At 41.3% G+C, this 19,464-nt stretch overlaps 2 protein-coding genes across 5 annotated transcripts; one reads left to right on the forward strand and one right to left on the reverse strand.

Annotated features, from left to right (window-relative positions):
* The first annotated feature begins 166 nt into the window (after window positions 1–166).
* LOC113019663 (uncharacterized) lies at window positions 167–8,581 on the forward strand. 3 transcript variants are annotated; one of them, XM_026163447.2, is made up of 7 exons: window positions 167–496; window positions 1,306–1,386; window positions 2,158–2,299; window positions 2,441–2,556; window positions 2,823–3,049; window positions 3,268–3,374; window positions 3,683–8,581. In XM_026163447.2, the coding sequence occupies exons 1-7, from the start codon at window positions 244–246 to the stop codon at window positions 4,950–4,952; spliced, it is 2,196 nt and encodes a 731-aa protein (XP_026019232.2). In that variant the 5' UTR covers window positions 167–243; the 3' UTR covers window positions 4,953–8,581. The 3 variants fall into 3 exon arrangements, with proteins under 3 accessions (XP_026019232.2, XP_080155243.1, XP_026019233.2); XM_080299117.1 differs by having other exon boundaries at window positions 173–496; window positions 1,215–1,386; XM_026163448.2 differs by having other exon boundaries at window positions 175–496; window positions 3,686–8,581.
* On the reverse strand, window positions 6,390–16,887 carry LOC113017816 (CD226 antigen-like). 2 transcript variants are annotated; one of them, XM_080299201.1, is made up of 4 exons: window positions 16,445–16,887; window positions 15,450–15,779; window positions 12,652–12,984; window positions 6,390–10,913 (listed from the first exon to the last, which is right to left on the reverse strand). In XM_080299201.1, exons 1-4 carry the CDS (start codon window positions 16,461–16,463, stop codon window positions 10,882–10,884), a joined length of 714 nt encoding a protein of 237 aa, XP_080155327.1. In that variant the 5' UTR covers window positions 16,464–16,887; the 3' UTR covers window positions 6,390–10,881. The 2 variants fall into 2 exon arrangements, with proteins under 2 accessions (XP_080155327.1, XP_080155326.1); XM_080299200.1 differs by having other exon boundaries at window positions 16,283–16,887.
* Between the last annotated feature and the right edge of the window lie 2,577 nt (window positions 16,888–19,464).

The raw sequence follows: 19,464 nt of genomic DNA on the forward strand, positions 1-19,464 counted from the left end.
TCCTCAAAGGTGCTACATTAAAAATGCTTTTCACTTACTTTACTATAATGCCATGATTTTCACCAGCATCTTAAATGTACAGCAGACATCAGTCTTACTGATAAAAGTCAGACCAGCAGGGGAACTAAATAACGCCTGATTTTCTTTTTCGGACACAATTTGTAGCTGCACCAGAATCCGCCGGAAACGCACCCTGCGCTGTAGTGTGTCTTCATCAAAACACAGCTGAGAAAACAAACAAACATGTTTTACTGGATGAAGAGCGGCAGCAGCGGCGGCCCCGAGCCGGTCGACAGCGTCGGTAACATGTCTAAGAGCGACATACTGAGAGGAATCGTCACCGAGAAAATGAGCACAGCCGCCCGCGAGATCTTAGCGGTGGTGGAGAGGACTGTAGCCGACTACGAGGAGGAGGCTGCGGGCTTCAGGCGAGAGATCGGCCGTCAGAGGAGACTGCTGGAGCTTCTGCAGCCTAACGTCTCTCTGGAGAAAAGAGGTGAGTGGACAAATAAAGCTGCTCGCAGCCACAAAAAGCTGATTTGTAAATTTAGAATTTGCCGAACTTCGTTTAAAAATCGCTGATTTTACGTTTACAAGCTGTTAAACATACAGATGTGTAATTACAATAAAATGTGAATGCAGGGAAAATAATATTAGCGTTATTTGCAATTCGGCATAAATCTCTCTCATTTTAAATGTAGAGAAGAGCTGATGATTCATTTTTTTTGTTTTTGTTTTTTTTCCCTGAACTAGACCTTGAGGTGTATGAAGCCTCTACTTGAGGTAGAACCTTCAGCCTGGAGTGGTTATTCCATACATTTTTTAGTGCCATGACCTCAGACTTTGAGGGACTAATTAGAATTTCTGCTGCTTCAGGCTGTTCCAGTGAGATGGAGGTCGCCAACAGAAAACATCTGAGACCACCCAACTAAACTCTTCTTGAGCGTGCAATCTGATTTACTGCTTTTTATTATCCACGCTCTCATGGCTGTTGTACAGACTCTTAAAAGCATGTAGCAACAGGCCATATAACCCGTAACCACGCCCTTCTTCTCACAAGATATGCCACTGGGCGTAATGTAGTTATCCTTGAGAGCATAAGAATCTGGTCTAATTCTTATCCCAGATTGTCATTCTTTGTTTTGTTTTGTCTTTTTGGAATCTAGAGTTAATGTTTTCTTATTGGTTTACATAATAAAAACAATGATCAACAGGAAGGAGGGTCTTCGGAGCTGCAGTCAAACACCACAGTCACACAAAGCTGATATATTGATCAAATGTTCTTTTTGACCAAAAAACACAAAGTCCTACAGCCTGATGTGGAGAGGCATGAGGTGGAAGTCGTGCCTGAGGACAGAGAGGAGCAACAGCCCAAGCAACAGACAGGTACGTCTGAACAGTCTTACCATTAATTGTTTTTCTTTTTTTTTTGGGGGGGGGGGGTAGTTCAAGGCTTTTATAAAGAATATTGCAAAATGACACAGGCACCCCATAACATGGGTAACCCCATATATAGGTATATATCCAGAATACAACCAGTTGGCAACCAGATGAGTTCCGCTTATTGGCACAGACTGATTAAGATTAATTGCAACATGTTGGCAGTCTGTCCATGTTTGTAAATTGGCCTCGAGTTATTTGCAAACATCACCAATTTGTCACCAGCAGTCGGTCAAAAGTCAGCCTGACTGTTTAGAAACAATTTGCCTCCTACTGTGTGTTAATAAGGAGGTTCAAAGTTTTTATTTTTTATCACCATGGCCTCATCTGGTCAGAATGCAAAGAAAACTGCTATCAATTAGTTGCCGTATATGTCGGTTTACTTTAGTGTAATCAGTAGTAACTTAAAGGAAGACACGCATGGACTGCTAAACTCTGAAAGAGAAAACAAGTCATTTAAGTTAATGACTTTAAGTCATTAACTTAAATAAAGATTTAAACTGAGAACTACAAATCAAACTCACCTAAGCTGCCGCTTGTGTGGGAGTGAAAAGAGGGCATGAAAGTGAGTGCAGTGCTTATATACTGTGCGCCAGGCGAGTTCAATTAATCAAATTATTACTAAAGCAAACTGACTAAACCACATGTATTGTGTCTTTGTCGTTCATATGATTCAAATTAAAAACCATAACAAAAAGTGAATTCTGATGTATCCAGGTGTGAAGGACACTGAGAGCCTGGCCCTGCTTTGGTACGACGACATTGATGACGATGAAGAGGAGCAGGAGTTGGTGCAACCAACAAGTTCCCGACAAAAACGAGAAGATCTAAAGGACCCAGATTATAAAATGCCGTCAAGGTTAGAAAAAACACCACTTTAAGGAACAACAAACTGTAGAGGTTTGTGATATGGCCAACAATATGTGGATGGTCCCCAAGTTTATTTGCATTTGCTTTATAGTCTTTTATGACACTGACTTAGTTCCTGCATTTTCGCCAGAGTTCCGACTATCAGGAAGAAGCCCGGCAGACCTCGCATCAGTGACATAAAGAACCATATAGATCTCAGAGTCCGCATCCTGGAGGACTCTCACACCAATGTGCTCTCTAAGACGGGTATGAAATGAAATGTTAGTCATTAAGGTTTTGTATTTGTCTGTTATGTGGTACAGTGTTAGCCGTGCTATTAATACCATTTTTTCTTTGTTCCTAATTCAAAGCATTTTCCAATGCTTACAAAAATATTTAATTACATTATTTATCATCAGAAATAGTCAAAGACTGGCCAACTAATCACTTGAACTAATGAATACTAGGGCAAGGTTTGGTTTTACTGACTGCCTAAGGACTATTGATCTTAAGATGAATTTCTTCTGTTCCAGTATTCAAGAAGTTCCCAGCACACGACCTGAAGTGCCCTCTTGGTCTACAGGAAGCTGACTTCCTGGACCTGTTGAAGTCCACCTTTCCTCAGCTGGCAGATGATGAACCTTTTGACTTGTTCACAACTGACAGAAGCCGGAGGCTCCAGCCCCTGAAAGTGAAGATTGTGACTCCAGAGGAGATCCACATGTTTACTGGAAACTCTGCCCTCTACATCCGCCTGAAGGTAGACGCTGTACCTGTTTGTGCTGCTTTTGCCTCTGACATTGGTAGGATTTTGATAATTTTGCTTCTTTATACCACAATAACAGATTTAAAATGTAACAATCATGATGTGATTTAAATGTACACTTTAAGATTTTACAAAAATGTTAAAGAAATTTTAGCTATTTTACTCTCAGTTAACATAAGTGCTGATAATAATTTGGAAATGAACTCTTACAGACTAGTGAGGAGGGGGAGAAAGAGTTTCCCGCTTCACCAACAAACGATGACTGTCCATCCAGCGATGCTGACATAACAAAAAACAATGAAGCTGAACTCCAGTCAAGGTAAAAATAAAAACGGGTATAAGGATTTGTGTGCTCTTGATTGACCAACGATGTCAAAAACAAGACTCTAGAATGTTGATGTAAATCTAGACGCTGGATTGTGATAATTCAATGAAAAACATGAAATTTAAAAAATTACTGAGGGAACAAATTCTGATCTAACGAATACCAAACCCAAAATTCTGTGGTTCAAGTTCTCTAATGGATAAGTTTGTTGTTTTTAGTTATTGCAAGTAGACGAAACCTATGGCTTTTATTTACAGACGCTCAGTACTTAAAAACTTAACTTTAACCGTTTTGTTCCACAGCAGCTCTGATCAGCATACAGACAGTCCCAGTGTGGACATGCTGGCCAGCAGCACAACATCACAAAAGCAAGACCTGCCAACAGATGAAGAGGCCTGTGAGAGGGAAGTGGACAGCAAAGATGAACACAAAGCCTTGGCTGTAGACAAATGCTTTAAACCTGTTTCTGAGCTCCAGGTGACAAAAAAGATGAAGAAACAAGTGCGCAAAAGTGACATGAAGGAGATAGAGAAGAGTAAAATAGCCTGTAAAGTGTGTGGAGTGTGGTACTTGAACCTGGGCAGCTTGATCAAACACACCTGGAGTCACCTGGAGGAGCCACAGGGTGGTTGTGGAGTTTGTGGAGAGCAGTTTGAATCTGTGGATGAGTTAAAGAGACATATCAGAATTCACCAGAAAACTCACGACTGCTCATATTGTGGGAAATCTTTCTTCTCCATCGTTGGTCTTAACAGCCACATTTCTCTGCACACAGGAGACAGGCCATTCAAATGTAAGATTTGCAGCAAAACCTTTGCTTACATGTCTGGTCTGAATGTTCACCATTGGGTCCATGTGGAAGAGAAACCACACAAATGTGACATTTGCCCAAAATCCTTTGGTTTGAAGGCGCAGCTCCAAGCTCACAGCAAGACACACACCAGCAAAGACAGATACGTCTGCAATATCTGTGGAAAGTCTGTCTGTGACCTTCGATCTTTGACCCGCCACAAGTTCACTCACTCTGGAGAGCGGCCGTATGGCTGCCAAATCTGCGGGAAGCGTTTCAAACTTTCCAGCATCCTGAAGTCCCACGAGAAGATCCACATGGCCAGGGAGCGACCTTTTCTCTGCCATGTCTGCTGCAAATCCTTCCTGTCAAACTGCAGCCTGATGACTCACATGAAGACGCACAGCAGCGAGAGGCCGCACGTCTGCGGCGTGTGCAGCAAAGGCTTCGTGTCCAACGGCGAACTCAAGGGTCACATGCGAGTGCACACTGGTGAGGCACCGTACGGCTGTTCTGAGTGCGGCCGTTTCTTCAAACGCAAGACTTACCTGACCAACCACATCAGGAGCCACTTGGGCATCAAACGGTTTGTGTGCGCGATCTGTGGGAAGGCGTGCTCTCGCCAGGAACACCTGAGGGTCCACATGAGGACCCACAACGGAGAGAGACCGTACCAGTGCACCATCTGCGAAAAAGCCTTCACCCAGAGCCACTGTCTGAAAACGCACATGAAGAGCCACCAGGTGGAGGAAAATTCTGTCCCCAGTCCATCCACAACCTAAACGACACTGAAAACAACAACTTTTTTTTTTTATCATAATATACTTACAGATACAGTTTGTTTTTTTGTTTTTTAATCTGTGAACTTTATATTTCATTTTTTTAAACTGGAAAAAGTGTTGTGGATTTTTTTTTCTTCTTTTTATAACTTTTTGTGCTAAAACACGTGGTTCTTAGATCATCATGTCACTTACAGCAAACATGTAGTCTGGTGATCAACAGTTCTACTAAATCGTTATTTGTTTGGGCATCAAGACCTAAGTTACTGAAGGACTCCGCAGTTGTTTTAAAGGAAAACGCACCTTTGAGTGTTGAAATGCCAGTGTACTCAGAGGCGGGGTTTTGAAAGTAGCCAATCCGAGAGCGTTGTTCATCTCTCTTAATTGCATCTCCAGCAGATGCAGTCCAGCGTTCCCACATCATACATGTAGCTATCTCGAGTGTTTTTCATTTTGTTCTTAAAGTCCTGCATCCCCAGATTTATATATTCAGGGTTTAAACTATAAAATCATTTTGTTTTACCACATCCAAAATTCAAGGTTTTTCAAAATTCACGGGTGCTCTTGGACCATAACCCCCCATCAATTTCAGGGCTCAAATGTACACTTTAGATCAGCATATAATTGTAAAAGTGGGCAGTCAGAATAACAAAAACCAGTAAAAAGCTTTAAAAAAAGCCAAACATCTGCTGCCACCCAGAACTCCTCTGTATTCATACAGCGTCTTTCATCACAGCAGCCCTAACAGCATTACCTGCTGCAGTGCTTGTATCTACTAGGGCAGGAAGTGGAGGTGCTTTCCACCACAACGAGTCTCAAAATCATTTATGTTTGTGAGCTACAGTTTGACTGTAGCTGTTCCTTACCACTAAACTATAGGGAGTGCAGAATTATTAGGCAAGTTGTATTTTTGAGGAATAATTTTATTATTGAACAACAACCATGTTCTCAATGAACCCAAAAAACTCATTAATATCAAAGCTGAATGTTTTTGGAAGTAGTTTTTAGTTTGTTGTTAGTTTTAGCTATTTTAGGGGGATATCTGTGGGTGCAGGTGACTATTACTGTGCAGAATTATTAGGCAACTTAACAAAAACAAATATATACCCATTTCAATTATTTATTTTTACCAGTGAAACCAATATAACATCTCCACATTCACAAATATACATTTCTGACATTCAAAAACAAAACAAAAACAAATCAGCGACCAATATAGCCACCTTTCTTTGCAAGGACACTCAAAAGCCTGCCATTCATGGATTCTGTCAGTGTTTTGATCTGTTCACCATCAACATTGCGTGCAGCAGCAACCACAGCCTCCCAGACACTGTTCAGAGAGGTGTACTGTTTTCCCTCCTTGTAAATCTCACATTTGATGATGGACCACAGGTTCTCAATGGGGTTCAGATCAGGTGAACAAGGAGGCCATGTCATTAGTTTCTCTTCTTTTATACCCTTTCTTGCCAGCCACGCTGTGGAGTACTTGGACGCGTGTGATGGAGCATTGTCCTGCATGAAAATCATGTTTTTCTTGAAGGATGCAGACTTCTTCCTGTACCACTGCTTGAAGAAGGTGTCTTCCAGAAACTGGCAGTAGGACTGGGAGTTGAGCTTGACTCCATCCTCAACCCGAAAAGGCCCCACAAGCTCATCTTTGATGATACCAGCCCAAACCAGTACTCCACCTCCACCTTGCTGGCGTCTGAGTCGGACTGGAGCTCTCTGCCCTTTACCAATCCAGCCACGGGCCCATCCATCTGGCCCATCAAGACTCACTCTCATTTCATCAGTCCATAAAACCTTAGAAAAACCAGTCTTGAGATATTTCTTGGCCCAGTCTTGACGTTTCAGCTTGTGTGTCTTGTTCGGTGGTGGTCGTCTTTCAGCCTTTCTTACCTTGGCCATGTCTCTGAGTATTGCACACCTTGTGCTTTTGGGCACTCCAGTGATGTTGCAGCTCTGAAATATGGCCAAACTGGTGGCATGTGGCATCTTGGCAGCTGCACGCTTGACTTTTCTCAGTTCATGTGCAGTTATTTTGCGCCTTGGTTTTTCCACACGCTTCTTGCGACCCTGTTGACTATTTTGAATGAAACGCTTGATTGTTCGATGATCACGCTTCAGAAGCTTTGCAATTTTGAGACTGCTGCATCCCTCTGCAAGATATCTCACTATTTTTGACTTTTCTGAGCCTGTCAAGTCCTTCTTTTGACCCATTTTGCCAAAGGAAAGGACGTTGCCTAATAATTATGCACACCTGATATAGGGTGTTGATGTCATTAGACCACACCCCTTCTCATTACAGAGATGCACATCACCTAATATGCTTAATTGGTAGTAGGCTTTGGAGCCTATACAGCTTGGAGTAAGACAACATGCATGAAGAGGATGATGTGGACAAAATACTCATTTGCCTAATACACTCAACAAAAATATAAACGCAACACTTTTGTTTTTGCTCCCATTCCCCATGGGATGGACGTAGAGACCTAAAATTCATCCCAGATACACAATATAACCATCCCTCCCAAACAGTGGTCACAAATCAGTCCAAATGTGTGGTAGTGGGCACATCTGCCATATTGAGATAATCCATCCCACCTCACAGGTGTGCCACATCAGGATGCTGATCTGACATCATGAGTAGTGCACAGGTGTACCTCAGACTGCCCACAACAAAAGGCCACCCTGGAATGTGCAGTTTTGTCTCACAGCAAAATGCCACAGATGCCACAAGCAATGAGGGAGCGTGCAATTGGCATGCTGACAGCAGGAATGTCAACCAGATCTGTCGCCCGTGCATTGAATGTTCATTTCTCAACCATAAGCCATCTCCACAGGCGTTTCAGAGAATATGGCAGCACATCCAACCGGCTTCACAACCGCAGACCTCGTGTAACCACACCAGCCCAGGACCTCCACATCCAGCAGGTTCACCTCCAAGATCGTCTGAGACCAGCCACCCAGACAGCTGCTGGAACAATTGGTTTACACAACCAAACAATTTCTGCACAAACTGTCAGAAACCGTCTCAGGGACGCTCAACTGCATGCCCGTCGTCCTCATCGGGGTCTTGACCTGACTCCAGCTCGTCGCCGTAACAGACTTGTGTGGGCAAATGCTCACATTCGATGGCGTCTGGCACGTTGGAGAGGTGTGCGCTTCACGGATGAATCATGGTTCACATTGTTCAGGGCAGATGGCAGCCGAGAATGTCCCAGTTCTTGCATGGCCAGCATACTCACCGGACATGTCACCCATTGAGCATGTTCGGGATGTGCTTGACCGGCGTATACGACAGCGTGTACCAGTTCCCACGAATATCCAACAACCTCGCACAGCTATTGAAGTGGAGTGGACCAACATTCCACAGGCCACAATTGACAATCTGATAGACTCTGATAGATAGAGTGGGCACCAGGCAGGGATGCCCACTCTCCCCTTCACTTTTTGCAATTTTTATCGAACCTCTAGCAGCAGCATTTAGACAGGCTACAACAATTAAGGGCATAAAATGTAAGAACATAGAACATAAAATCAGTCTCTATGCGGATGATGTGTTGCTTTTTCTGCAAAACACACAAACCAACCTCTCTGAGGTAATTACTCTAATAAACTGGTTTTCAAGAGTTTCAGATTATTCAATTAACTGGCCAAAATCTACAGTTCTCCCCATTAACTGCTTCTTCCATAATTCTTCCTCTGCCCCACAGCAATCAGGAAATATTAAATATTTAGGTATTAATGTTTCTCCTAAGCTTTCAGACTTAACTAAATTAAATCACATCCCACTTCTAAAGAAAGTAGAAGGCGATCTGACTAGATGGAAATCTTTACCCATATCACTCATGGGAAGGGTCGCCACTATAAAAATGATGATCTTGCCAAAAATAAATTACTTATTTTTGATGATCCCTAACAAACCATCACAAGATTGGTTCAGATCTCTAGATTCATATATTTCCAAATTCCTTTGGAAAGATAAACCCCCGCGTATCAGCTTAAAAACGCTACAAAGAACCAAGGATAGAGGAGGATTAGATCTGCCTAATTTTCACCAATACTTCTTAGCCAACAGGCTTCAGTTCATCTCAGAATGGTCAAAACATACCTTCCTAGATGAGCCCTGGCTAGATGTTGAACAGGCACTATGCAAGGATCTAGAGATTTCAGACCTACCATTTATTAGCTCAAACATCAAAAGACATGAATGTTTTAAAAGTATCAACATCAGCTCCTCTCTGACAGCATGGTGGGAGTTTCTAAAAATAACGGAGTCTTCACTAATCCCATGCAAACGTACTCCTATCTGGAATAACCCTGACATATTACAAAACAATAATATGATTAACTTCCCAGAATGGAGTTGTAAAGGAATTAAATACTTAGAACATATATTGGAGGGAACAGAATTGATCCCATTTGACAGACTAGTTGCACAATATGGGATCAACAAGAAATTTTTTTTAGAATATCAACAAATTAAATCCATTATAAAAAAGAAATTTAACCTCAGTCAAGTTGAATTACAAACACCACCAAGTGCGGCACAATTCACTGATTGTCATTGTCTTTAAAAAACAAACTCTTATAAGGCACACATGAACTGAGAAAAACCCCACAAACACCAAGAGGACGTTTCAAGAAGGCCACAGAGAGAAGAGTACAGAAGTGGAGCAGTTCAGTGATGTAGGTGGAGGCGTCACACCATCAGGCCATGAAAGTATGAACCATGATTTGAACCTGAAACAGTGCAGAAGCTCTAACAGTGGAGAGATGTTTGGAGTTAAAGCTTTGGTCAGACCAGAGATCAGAGCATCAGTTCATCACACTGTCCTCACTGCTGTAATATTAATGCCACACTGTTGTTCTTTCATGTGCTGATGTGATGTACTCATGTTTACATGTTAGTGTTACTGACCATTAAGTTCTGTAGGAACCACACATTCACACACAGCATACACGGATAAATAAAAAACACCCGTTGATGTCTTTGGACTGTGGGAGGAAGTCAGAGACCCAGAATCCACTTCAGGAGATACATGTATGACCTTTGTTCCTCATGCGCTCCATGTGTTACTTTACTAATTCACAGTCTGTTTCTGTGGGCAACAGGATGACATCACTGCTTCACTGCTGTCTCATTACAAATCCACACAAACATGATGTGTATATTTATACATTATGAGTGGCAATTTTCCCTAAAATCACAATGTTTCTAACTTGAGCCAAACTGGTGGATCTGAAAATCCATCTAAACAAATGAGTCAAACTTCACCCAAAAGAGCATCAGTGTACAAAAGTTTGCATCATCTATACAACAGTATAAATGTGACAATATGTTTCATATTTTTGAGTCTTATGGGTCTGTTTATGAAAAGTAATCAGGTCTCAACCCAGCAAAGTTGTTCAGGATGTTTTGCTGGTGTCAAAGGTCAAAGCAGTTTAAATCTGACCTGAACAGTGTGTCATGTTAAAGAAAAGTTGAAGAGGTTGTCAAACTTCTCAGTGCAGGATCAGAGAGAGACGTTAACAGTTTGTACAATCTGTTAAACTGGGTAAGATTGGTTTACAAACTAAAAACAATGTCAGCCAAAGAGATGATTTTTATACAAAGTGTTTTCCAGTGGACTGTACTTAAAGAAGAAAAAGTCACATGAAGCTAATAAACAATCACACCAACATAAAATAGTTAATTTGTCTAACCTGAAGCTCCAACACTCACTGACTCTGAGATCAGAAATTCATGTGTGTTTGTAACACAGTTTGACTTTGTGTCAGTAAATCTCATGAACAAGATGAATAAACTGTAGTTCAGAGTCACTGACAGCACAGACACACACTGTTGGTCCGAGTCTGAACATGATGATCATCAGAGTCGACTGCTGGATGTTCAGGAGAGTTTCTGTCTGTCCTCAGATCGTCCGACTCACAGTTCATCTCTGTCTCCTCCTGGCTGACCTGCAGGTGAGAAACAGCTGTGAGGTGTCCTCTTCTAGTTCAGGAGATTAGATGAAAAAATCATTCATAACATTTATAAAGTGAGAAAATGTTAATGTTGATTTTTCTGCTTTTTATTTAAAAACATGATCTGACCAAAACTGCAGTCTGGAATCTTGCTTTCACCATAAAAAAAAATCATATTTTTTTTTCAAATACACAGGTCTAACAGCTGCTTCGGGGTCAGAGGTCATGTTGGGTTGATCCAGCTGTTCTTTATAATTTGACCTGTTTGGCTGCAGACTGTGAGAGCTCATTAAAACATGTCTGAGACTTTTGGAAGGTCAAATCCTCGAGTCTCTGAAAACGTGTTTGTTTATTATGAGGCTGAAACATCTGAACCTGTGATTCAGTGACAACAGCTCTGTCACACCAAACACTGTGTACACAGTTTACTACTTTTATATACGAAGCACTTCAAACAGTGCAATATATCAATACCATGCAATATATAATACTATATACCAAACATCATACTTACAGTTTGATATAATTGTTCAAAACAACCAAACATCTAAAAATAAAACTGACTTTTTAGGTTTCTACACTAAATAAATATCCAAAAACATTTTGACTGGTTAAAATCACGTTTGCAGAAGATTTGGTGGTTTCCTGGTGTAGAGTTACTAGAGTTAGAATAGAGTTAATATTCCTTCTTTAATAATCCTTTGTTGTGCTCACTGCTTGTTTTATTCCTGTGTTTGATGATCAGAGTCTCTGTAAGTCATGAGTGTCAATGAACGATCAAATGAGAAACTCCAGGAAGTGCTGAGTGGACTGTGCCATGGGGGAAATATGATGTTGTTTATGTTTAATATTTATGCTGTTTAGCTTACATTTGAGTTATTCTGGATTTGATTAATTGACCTGTTAACATACACCAGGTCACCAGTGCATTACTTAAAGCTTTAGCAACATGCTAATTAAACATATGTTCAAGAAATAAAAAATATTAACTTCATCTGATCCAACATTCAGATTATTTTAAATGTGTGAGTCTGTAATCTCAGTGACTAACAGAGAACCTGAGTGTAAATGTGACCAGATGAAGTGTGAGGTTGTGAGAAAGTCTCTGACTGCATTCATAGATGTGTCCTTTCAGCTGCTCGCTCTGATCCAACCTTTGGTCTCTAAGAAGAGGCTTCAGGGAGACGTTTGCTACGTTGGACTGTAGGACCATCAGAAATGTGTGCAGTAACAAAACAGGCAGCACTGAAAGCAGCTCTAAGTGTTTGTGTTGTTCAATGATTTGTGCACAACAACAACAATGGGACCTCTTTCATCCATCAGTCACCATGTGGACATTTTTCTGACACACTTTGAAGCTGATGGACGTTTTGTGTCTGCACTAAGTACGTTTTCAGCAGCTATGGCACCGGCAGGATTCACTTTCACAGACTCACAACCACCAGCTCCACCCCTCCCCTCCCCCTCCAGCTGTAGGCTTTAACATTGAGTTTCCCCACACATGTTTACAGACGAGTTAGAGAGCAAGAGAAGAAGAGACATAAATGTCTTTGTTTCTGCTCTAACCAAACAATGCTGCTCTACAACTCTAGACTACCAGCCACAAAGACAACAGCTGGAGAAACATCTGTCTACCTCTGACATCCACCAGCTCATCCATACAACAAACAAACATCAACAACCAGGAAGCAGCTTCACCTCTGATCACACACACTTAACTCTACTCACTCACCTGGAGGATCAACAACCAGTTTGATGAAGCTGTGTTTGAATGAGCGTGCTTCTACCATGAGGAAACGACACTCGTATGTTCCAGCATCATTAATCGTCACATCCTTCAGAATCAAAGACACGTCTCCATCCTTCATCTCTTTGTCCTGCAGATCCACCCGGTTCTTAAAAGATGGATGCTGGTCGTCTAGAATAATATCACAACCAACTCGGAAAAGAACATTTCCTGACTTCAGGTCAGCTCTCTCCCACTCTAGAGCGAAGATGTTGTTGTTTGGAGCTCGACATGTCAGAGTGACGTCCTGTCCAGACTCAGCTGTGATGGTTTTCTGATCTGAAAGATGAAACAACACAGAGCAGAGAGGTTAAAGGTCAAAGTGCAATTATGATCAGAATGGTTGACTTTAAATATTTTGTTTATTTCCTTTGACATTTGAGTTTTATTTATTTTTTTCATTTTATTTTCAGTTACAGCAGCATGTTAATAGCAAAACTTTGAACATACAGTAGTTTGCTGTTCAGTTTTTACAATACCCCAAAAGATAACAGAAAGAAAACAAACAAACAAACTAAAGAAACCCCTACAAAACAAAAAACAAACAAACAACAACAACAAAAATAAAATGGATGGATGGTATCTGGTCATGACAATGTGGTCATTTTAAATGTTTCCATGTACATTAGAAAAGGCTGCCATGCCTCAAGAAATTTGGTGGTTGAACCTACCAGTGTATATCTCATCTTTTCTAAATGCAAAAACTTCATGAGCTCTGCAAGCCTCTGTTCATGTGTGGGAGGAGCTTCCTGCTTCCATCTTAAAAGTATAAGGCGCCTTGCAATGAGTGAAGCAAAGAATTTGAATAGTATTTTGGCAAAGTGATGTTTTGAGGTATCACCCCAAAGATTAGAGCAGAGGGATCATAATTAACGTTATATATCTCTGAAAAGGTGTTAAATATACCATATGGAAAAGAAATAGAAAAAACTTATAAGACTTGCATAAGATGTGGCCTACTTCATACAGTCAATCATATAAGGCTTATATGATTTACTCATGAAAGTGGCCACTTTCTCATTACTTTCTTATATTGTTTTAGTAAATATCCAAAACATACAAGTTTCATTTATATGATTTTCAAGGGATCTTAATCTGTTTTCACTCTTGTATGCTTTTCATAAAAGCTTCACACAAGACAGATACAAACTTTATAAGATTTATATGCATCTTTTCCGTATGGGTAGACACCCAATAGTTATGAAGATTGGGGCATGTCCAAAAACTATGAAGGAGTGAACCTGTTTCTGCTTTACATCTGTTACACAGGGGGTCAGCCCATGTCTGGCACATATAGAAGAAGAGTGTACCCTATGGAGAAAACATAGAGCTCATCTGTTAAAGTCATCCCAAGGTCTTTCTCCCACTGAGCTTTAAGGATGGAGAGAGAAGGAGATTGAAGATCTAATAGTATAGCATACATTTCTTTAATCGCCCCTCTCTTATGAGTGTTTATATTAATAATTTTATCCAAAGAAGTTTCCTCAGGTACTTCTGGAAATGAAGGAAATCGACTCTTTACAAAGTGGTGAACTTGTAAATAGCGGAAAAAATGTTTGCGAGGAACATTAAACTGCTTCAGGAGCTGCGTGAATGAGAAAAATTCCATCTGCAAAAAGGTCTTTGATATTTCTAAGTCCATTACCTTCCCATATTTTAAAGGCAGAATCCATCATTGAGGGTGGGAACATATGATTTGAGCTGATAGTGTAACCCAAACCTTACATTGCACCCAGATTCTGAGCGAGTCATACAACAAAGGGTTACATTTATAGGTGTACAGTTCTAATGGGAGAGCTGAACTCAACAAAGCTGATAGGCACATTTTGCCACAATTGGATGAGTCAATTTGGAGCCAAGCTGGAGTCTCTGTGGTAAAATTACTGATCCAGCATATTTCGAATATTTGCTGCCCAATAATAAGACTGAAAAATTGGCAAGGCTAATCCACCCATTGGCCTAGTCCTCTGCATGAAATCTTTACGAATTCATGGACTTTTGCCGTTCCAAATAAATGCAGGGATATGCTTATTCAGTGTTATAAAGGCTCTGACATATACAGCAGGAGATCGTCAGCATATACGGATATTTTGTGCTCCTGGTCAGCTCTGAAGATGCCCTTAATGCAACTGTCAGCTGTCAGCTTGGCTTTAATCGCCAATGGTTCAATTGATAACGCAAAAGGAGAGGGGATAAGGGACATCCTTGTCTCGTACCACGGAGAAGTGGGAAATAAGAAGAGAATAACAAATTTGTTCTAACACGTGCCATAGGTGAGGAGTCAAGTAACTGAATCCATGAAATGAAATTAGGGCCAAATCCAAATTTATTTAGAGTATAAAACAGATAATCCCACTCCACCCGTTCGAATGCTTTCTCAGCATTGTGTAATAAGGCAATTTAAGGGGCTGTAGTTGACTGTGATTCACTTTCACAGACTCACCACCAGCTTCACCCCTCCCCTCCCCCTCCAGCTGTAGGCTTTAACATTGAGCTTCCCCACACATGTTTACAGACGAGTTAGAGAGCAAGAGAAGAAGAGACGGATTCATAAATGTCTTTGTTTCTGCTCTAACCAAACAATGCTGCTCTACAACTCTAGACTACCAGCCACAAAGACAACAGCTGGAGAAACATCTGTCTACCTCTGACATCCACCAGCTCATCCATACAACAAACACACATCAACAACCAGGAAGCAGCTTCACCTCTGATCACACACACACTCAACTCTACTCACTCACCTGTAACAATCAGGTTGAGGCTGCTGATGGACTTCCATGAGCGAGTTTCTTCCATGAAGAAACGACACTCGTATGCTCCAGCGTCATGAACTGTCACATCCTTCAGAATCAAAGACACGTCTCCATCCTTCATCTGTCTGTCCTGCAGATCCACCCGGTTCTTAAAAGATGGATGCTGGTGTGTTGAATCAGGGAGACCATCCTGGTACAAAAGCACATAATCATCTCCCAGGTCAAATCTCTCCCACTTTATTACTCTAATGTTGTTGTTTGGAGCTCGACATGTCAGAGTGACGTCCTGTCCAGACTCAGCTGTGATGGTTTTCTGCTCTGAAAGAGGAAACAACACTTTGACATTTGAGTTTTTAGTCATGTTGGATTTAATGAACCTCTGAACATCCAGCAGGTCACCAGTGACCCACTGAGGGGGAATTTTAGCCTCATGCTAAACATGCAAAGTGTCAGAAACTACAAGATGTTAGCTTCCACAGAACAACAACATGTGCTGATAATAAGTGAACATAATGTGTGAGAGAAAGCAGCCTCTCATTATAAGACACTGTGAGTCTCTGCATGCTGCCTTTATGGAGCTACAGCTGTTTGTATACACTGAACAAGAAGCTTTGTAGCTGCATCCTGACTCCTGACACTACAACACATCACACTGACACACACATTACACTTCTTTGTCTCTGTCACAGCTGGATTACAGATGTTAAGTGTCCACCCAGCCTGGTGTCTCCTTCACACACAGACAAACTGAATCCAGATGAAAATAATCCTCCTGTACTTCTTGTTATCTCAGAGAGAACCTCAGTTTAGTTCAATCTCACCTGCAGAGACGAAGACAAGGACAAACAGCAAAGTGCAGCAGAGCAGCGCAGTGCCAGCAGCCATCTCTGTGTCAGTATTTGTGCTGATCCGACTCTTAGTTTGTAATAAAGCTGAAAGTCTGCTTTGAAGAACAGATCTGACTTTCAGCAGCTCACTCTTACCCTGTAGTTTGTGGTTCATTTAAGAACCTTGGAAACCTTGGCTGTTTAGTTGAATCAACAGGTATTATCAGGCTGACGTCAGCATGATGTCATAAACACACGATAAAACATCAGAGTTTTAGTACAGCCTCTTGTTCTCTCCTGTAGTCTGAGTGTAGCCATTATAACAGTGAGACGGCACTGCCACCATGAGGTCAAACTGGAGCATTGCAGGTAATAATTCTCATCCTGAACACTGTTGGAACATCAGACCTCCTCACGCTTTGAACTCATTGTGATTCTAAATATTTCTAGTTTCACTTTGACCCCAACCCTAACCCTGAAATGGGCTGTACAGCTTTTATACTTTGACAATGACAAAATATTATTATCTTCTCCCAAATCCAACGTGGCAGTCTGCTGCGAATCCTCCCCGTCCACATCCGACCTCCCCTGGTATCTGCTCCTCCTGGAATCAGAAACACATGGACACAAAAACACATCCTGCCTTGATTATCTAATGTTATCCTTCAGCTTATTCTAAGGCCCAGTTCAGGACGTCATGTTTGGACTTCCTGACCCAGAGACTTATAGAAAACAATTATCAGTGTATGTGTAAAAATCCTCTGCACTCTGCGTGTACCTGCAATATTTCAGATCCAGACAATATCGCTGAATGAATCTGTTAACTCTGAAAACACAGAGTCAACTCATTTATGAGCACATTTGCATTATGTATATATTCATTTAATAAAACAGCTTTATTTAATTTTTTTTAGAAACAATTTATAATTTTGCCTTTCACACCTATTTTCCGTGTGAACAAAAGAACGTTCAGCTGTTATCAGGTTCCTCTCCTGTCTCGGTTGTGGAGTGTATGTAGACGACCCACGAACAGACATAGGCAGAGAGATGGAACTTGAAACCAAAAGCGAGCCTTTATTTGGCTGGTGACAGGAGAACTAAGAAACCTATGAACAACTATGACATACTGTGATAATATGAGGGCACTATGACACACACTATGACTCTGTGACTATGAGGACATGGGGGTGGGAACACAGACGAAGCAACAATGAACAAAGGGAGACAGAAGACTTACATACACATATGAGGTGATGGGGAAGTGGAGGCACCTGGGAAAAAAGCTGACACAAATGGACATAATGACATCACATGGGGAAGAGTAAAACTAAACACATTGGCTGTGTCCAAATCAATGACTGTAGAAAACATGGACGACGCGACAGCGCTTCCTCCCATTGTGCAAAAATGAAGCCAAACAACCTGCCTGCTGCACAGCTGGCTTATGGCACTAAGAGGCACATACCTCCCTCTAGTGGTCACATTAAGTTCAAACATGGAAAAAGTGTTGGCTACCTATAACATAGTCCTGGGATCACTTCCGGGCCATTCACCCCCCCCCCTCACACATTGACCCATGTGACCTCAGTAACTCAGTTGACAGCAGGGTGGGTCATCCACTCTCAGGACCTCCGCCAGCATCACAACCTCACTGGGAGTTAAACACCCGAGACTCTCCATCAGCTTTCAGAACTGAAGAGGTGAAGCGCAGTTTGCTTGTTAACGTGTTGACGCCGTCCAGCCCCACGCACGGGGCGATCCGCTGTAGCTCGTTAACGGAGATTTGCCGTGTTGTGGCGTTAACGTCATTTCAACGAGATTAACGCTGACAGCACTAGTGAGAACACAACGAATATGACTGCACATTGACGCCGACATCATCCTAGTGCAAAGACAAGTGGAAGCAGACAAAAACAACAAGCACGCATGCTACAAACTTTACCCGAGTCATTTAGACAGCCGTTAGCACATGATTCTCCTTATGGGGACCTGATATGTTTAATATGCTGCTGAGAATATAGCCCAGAAGAAGCGTATAGTATAGCTTTTATTTTGGAAAGAGCCATTTCTCTGTAATAAACTCTCTTTTCCAAAGATGAGTGATTTCTTGATCAGATAGATTTATTTTATTCCTTTGTTGTTTCAGCAACATTAAATCTAAAAACTGCACGTTTGAGTTAAAATATATATTTATAATTTTAATAAATGACAAATTAAAAAGGCATGAACATTTTTTTGTATCGAAAAAATATCGAACCGTGACACCAAAGTATCGAACCGAACCGTGAATTTTGTGTATCGTTGCACCCCTAATATATATATATATTAGGGGTGCAACGATATTCGTATCGATATTGAACCGTTCGATACAGTGCTTTCGGTTCGGTACGCATATGTATCGAACAATACAACATTTGTAATTTATTTTATAAATTTTCCTTCTGACGATGCTGTCTGTGTTGAGCGCTCAGTGAATCTGTGTTCGACTACTCCGCCTAGGCTGCACTGTCGAGCGCAGATCCACTGAGCGCTCAACACAGACAGCATCGTCAGAAGGAAGAGCGCAGGGCAAGCTAGCGAGACAGAAGTTAAGCTCTACTTGCAACAGGCAAATTGAACCTCATTCAGATCTGGCGTTTGGAATTATTTTGGTTTTAATGTGACGTATTAGGGCTGGGCGATATGACCCAAAATTCATATCTCGATATTTTTTAGCTGGATGGCGATATAAGATATATCTCGATATATTTTTTTAAAGCCATAAAGTAAGAACAAAAAGAGAGTTCTTAGTCAAAGCTGTGTCCCAGATGTCACACAGGCACTTTTATTAACATAGAGCAGATGTACATAACATTTACTCAAAAATAAATTATGAGCATTTATTAAATAATAATGCTCCATAAATAAAAGAAAACAATGTTGTTTTTGTGCATAACAAAAAGCTCACAATTGTGCAGTCAAAATGTAAACTAAAAGACGCTGAGCACAATAACAAAGACAGATTTCACAGCTGCTCTGTTCCCAACTTGTACTGCGTGACTGACAGCCTGGAGTTTGAAATCCTCTTCGTAACCACGTCTCATAACAGGTGCCATTTATGGTCCTTATACACAGTAGGGTAATATTACGTTGAAGCACAGTACGTATCACTCCGCGAGGCTCAGCCGTAATGCTCC

The sequence above is a fragment of the Astatotilapia calliptera genome, chromosome 3, assembly GCF_964374335.1.
Source record: "Astatotilapia calliptera chromosome 3, fAstCal68.1, whole genome shotgun sequence".
NCBI lineage: Eukaryota > Metazoa > Chordata > Actinopteri > Cichliformes > Cichlidae > Astatotilapia > Astatotilapia calliptera.